Source organism: Gracilinanus agilis, chromosome 1, assembly GCF_016433145.1.
Source record: "Gracilinanus agilis isolate LMUSP501 chromosome 1, AgileGrace, whole genome shotgun sequence".
NCBI classification, from domain to species: Eukaryota; Metazoa; Chordata; class Mammalia; order Didelphimorphia; family Didelphidae; genus Gracilinanus; species Gracilinanus agilis.
The window spans coordinates 586,274,042-586,278,758 of record NC_058130.1 but is presented as its reverse complement, the minus strand read 5'-3'; the positions used below and the strand labels follow the sequence as shown (position 1 = coordinate 586,278,758).

At 38.0% G+C, this 4,717-nt stretch overlaps 1 protein-coding gene across 1 annotated transcript in view; it reads right to left on the bottom strand.

Annotated features, from left to right (window-relative positions):
• Window positions 1–2,633: 2,633 nt before the first annotated feature.
• Window positions 2,634–4,717, bottom strand: part of SALL3 (spalt like transcription factor 3) — a 6,789-nt gene continuing 4,705 nt past the window's right edge. The window contains exons 3-4 of the mRNA XM_044683471.1: window positions 4,484–4,717; window positions 2,634–3,065 (exon numbers count right to left, since the gene is read on the bottom strand). The exon at window positions 4,484–4,717 is cut by the window's right edge and continues 107 nt beyond it. Of these exons, the coding sequence (XP_044539406.1) occupies window positions 2,634–3,065; window positions 4,484–4,717 (666 nt within the window). The remainder of the gene's footprint in view (window positions 3,066–4,483) is intronic.

Below are 4,717 nucleotides of genomic sequence, written 5' to 3'. Positions count from 1 at the left end.
TTGATGTACATCCACCACAAATGACCATAAGCTCAACTCTCACTTTTCCATCAGAATAATCAAGGAACGCAATTCAGAAATAATATTACATCCTGCATTTTATTCAATTCCATATGACAAAAATAGTAACCTAGACTAAGACATCCATTTCAATCAGTAGATGTGTCAAGCCAACAAGATTTAATCATAAAAAATATTGGATCTAGGTAACAATTCCCAGCTGGTTCAGGGAGGCTCCTAGCCCTACATGGTATCGCAGTATAAAAATAGTGTCTCTCTTCACCATGCAGAGAGGAGTGACCTAACCCTGAATACAAAATGGGGTCAGTCTTACTGTACCTTCATCAACCATCTTATTTACAACACTTTACATCTCTCTTTTGTTAAGTTATACACATCCTTTAGGGAGAAGAGATAACACTACGTGGTACCAAATACTAACAAAAAAATCCACACCAAAAATGACACATATAAATAAAAACATTCAACTGCTGAATTACAGCAACATTAAGCCACCTCAGTTTTCTTTTTTCCAATGCTTGGAACAACCCCAAATCCCCCACATTCTGTGGTAAAAGATGGCATAAACATGGGGAGGTTCTATTTCACCATTGTAGAAAACAGAGCTGTATATAGTTCATTGTTCATTTCCATTAGAAATAAACAGCTAACAAGTCTTCAAAACTCTTTTCGTTCAATTACGTGATGGCAGAAATAGTCCATCTTCTTACAGTAATGTTTTTTGTTGTTGTTGTTGTTGTTGTTGTATAAGAGATTGTCCTATTTTTTTTTTCAGTCTTAACTGAGAAGACCTCACTGTCTGATTCTTTCTTCAGGGGCATACAACTCCTTGCACGGTTACCCAGCTACTCATGATGTCCCTTGAACAATTTTGTTGGACGGAAGTTCATAGTGTCAGACTCCACCATACTTGTAATGCACAAAAATGAGGTAGTACACAAAACATTTACTGTTCAAGTTTTGATTAAGCCCCAGCCTCACCAGCATCTAGCTCAAGAGGAGTGGAACCAGTCCCTTTAGCTATTTGATGTCATTTAAACAAAGTAATCAGCATAAAATGATATTAGAATAATCTGAGGACATTGTGCTTTGTTGTAATCTGAGAAGATAATCAGCAAATTGGGAATTTGGAATATTTTACAGTTTTGACTGATTATACTGCCAGACACTTAATATTTCTTCCCAGTTTATTGTATACAATACCAGTGCTGTGAGGCAGTCAACATCTTATTTGTGGGTGTGTGAGAAAGAAACAGAACAGATTACAGTAAAATTAAACCTACACAATGTTCTCTTTACTGTTTCCTGGGCTTGCATTGATGTCACAGTCCTAAGATTAATTCATCAAAGTTTTGTTAGAGGTGGTCACAGTTTTTAATGGGCTTTGTAGAAAAGTTAAATAAATCATTTCAATTTCAGAAATGGCAGGCCCTATTGTACTGAGGATCTGACAAATCTTGGTGGCTTTTCTATTTAAGTAGCATAGATCTCTCATATTATTTGACCTTAAGACAAAACAAGAAACTGTAACAGGTTTTTTTTTTCATTTTCCTTAAACCAAAGTACTATTTATAAAATAGTTTACATCTTTTTTTTTCATTTTCAAATTATAGACAAACCTCCCTAATACAAAATACTAAAAGTGCAATAGTATAAATTAAGAGTTTGCAACCACATTATACAAACATTACCTTTTTATTGTACAACTTTGATAACATGAAATATTTACTCACAACTGTTTATAATGTTGTGAATAATTTATGGTGATAAGGTTTGTCTGTAACTTGTTTTCCAATCATTGAGCTACAGACCACACTACATTTTTCATTTAATAGAACAACTGTCCACATAGCAGCTACAAATATTTAAATAAAAAAAGATTTGTTACTGACAGGTACTTGCACATGAAAAGCATGCTATCTTTCCCAATAAAACTTCACAATTTTGCCTGCATTGAAATAAACCACTTACTTATAGTAAAACAAATCTTGCTTTTTAAAAAAATCACATAGCCAGATGTATTTTGTATTACAAAAGCTTCATTTAAGGATGGGGCTAGTATATTGTCTGTTACCCGCATAATCTTAACATTATAAATACTACAGACAAGAATACTGTCATAATACACAGCATCGGGGTACTAAATCACTTATTTAAGATTAAGATCTCTAAAAACATAGTTCAAGTTTCTAACTAATTTGAACAGAACCAGCAAATAAGTTTGACCAGAATGCCGCAGTGAAGCCCCCCCTCTTTTTTACTTTTTTTCCCCCTCTTAGGTGATCATTAAGTTTTATAAGAAACAAAGTGAACGTGGTCTAACCTCTTTCAGTTGCTAATGCAGTTTCCAATGACTCCTTGTTAACTTAAGTTTTAAAAGATTTCAGAGTTCTCAGTAACAGTCAAATTCACTGTTAAAAGAAGTACCATGCAGCTCTTGCAAGACAGCTTTTCAGCAGCCACACAGTTAATGTATTTTCTATGGGTAAAATTTTTAAAGGGAACCTAGGCATTTAGATCATAAGACTAATGCTTAAAACTTCCAAATTTGTACATGAAATAGAACAAATGTGTTGATTAAGAGTCCCAAGAGTTATTCACATTTCTCACATTTAGTTTATACCAATCTCCTTATTATCCTCAATAAACCTTGTGAATGGACGACTGGCTCCTGTTTCTGAACTTGCTTTGTCCAAGCCACCAATAGGAGGGCTGCTGCCTGTGCGAGCTTTGTCCATACCACTTGTAATGTTACTTAAGGGTGGGATGGCACTTCCGCCTAAACTTACTGGGAGTTGGGGAATGCCTCCATTCTGTATGACTGAAATCTCATTGTTCTTCATAGCAAGTCCATTTGTGATTGCTGCAGCATACTGGTTCCAAAAATTGGGGTCAACATTCATTGCCCGAGCTGCCAAATCCTTTTGGAACATTTCAGAGAACTTCAGAGCATCGCCACCTAACAACGCCATGGGGTTTTCCACAGAGAGTCGGCGACCACGTCTCGCAGGGGCATTATTCCACATGTGAGTTCCCATATGAACCTGCATACAAAATATGAGAAAAGAAAAAAAAACTACAAATAAGCAAATTCCCATAACTTAAATTATTCCTTTGCTATATGCAGCCATTTCCAAAGAATATGAATGTACAAACCTTCAAGTACTTATTAGCCATTTTTCTTTTTCTCCCAAGCAATTTGGAGTGACAGAAAATAGTTCGGGTGAATTTTCTGGGGAGTAGCTTATGATCAAATATGCACATTATTTTCATTGAAAAACGCAAAGTACTCTATAACATTAGGAATGTGTAGTCCTCGAGGTGACAAAAATTTAAACAACAAAATTGTGCCAGATTCATAAAACACAAAGGCCGCCAAGAGCATGTTTCAATATATGAGAATAAAATCCTGTGCTCTCTTCCTGTATTCATCCTACCTCCTTTGACCTCCATTTCCCTCTTTTCAACCAGCTAGTCATTTTTGCCCTGTTTATTTTTACTCCTGCCCTCTTGCTTCACTGCCTTCCCTTCAAGTAAGAGCCCCCAAATTAGTTTTAAAATATTCTATGAACTTTTTGTGATCAGAAGATGGTCCTCATATCACCTTTCTCCCATCCATTCACACCTGAGCTTTGAGAACAAGAGGAATTTTGATCTCTGAGATGATCTCTCAAAGCCTAATGAAACCCAGCTTTCCCAGATATGCATGTGACACAGAACAGAAATCAGGATGCGCAGGAAGAGGCAGTATAGAGACACAAGTCTACTGGCAATGAGTGAGGAAGTCCTGTGCTTTTTCACATAGGTGAGCTTTGTCAGAAAACACACTCTAAGAGGATCTGAGGTGGATTGACCATGAGCTCTACTTTTTCCTGAATTCTTTTTAGGCTCCTCTACACTCCAGAACTTGCATATATATCGTTTCCCTTCAGCTAGACCCCCACCCCACCAGTTAGTTCCTCTTGGTGGCTACCTAGAATGATAGAACACTTCTCGTTTTTTTTTTTTTTTTTAATTGCTTAGCAAACCTCACAGGTGCTGTGGCATTCTTGCTTTTTGAGAGTGACTGTGCTTTTATTCTGTGACAGCTCTTTAAATGTTGCTTTCTTTTCATACCAATGTTCCACTGGGTGGTGGGCCTGCCCGCCAAGGTGCAAAGTGTATTCACCGCCTAAGCTCATAGAGCAGGCTATAAACACACATCTGGCCTTAGCCTCACAAGATCAAGTTGGAAGAAGAGGCCTTGATACGCACCCACACGTCAGCAGGCAGGACTGAACCCTTGCGTGTTACCATGCTCGACAGGAACATGTGACAACACGCAATAGGCTTCCTTAGCTTCTCATTTCTCCTGGCCAGGAACACAGCAAAATTACAGCCTGTAAAGCCTAAGAGAGATGCCTTTCAATGACCCTGATTTCCTTATGGGTTGATTTTTGAGATTGAGAGTTTTCCTTCTTACCTTGAGATTCCCCTTTGTGGTAAAAGCTCTACCACAGATTGTGCAACCAAATGGCTTTTCACCAGTATGGGTGCGCTCATGTATCTGGAGTGCACTTGCTGAAGAGAAGGTCTTCCCACACGATTGACAGTTGTGTTGCTTAGGTGTTCGCCGTGGTGGGGGTGCCAGCATAGGAGTGAGACCTGGACTCATCACTGTCTGTGGTGCAGCAGGAACCTGGATTCCAGCTGGAAG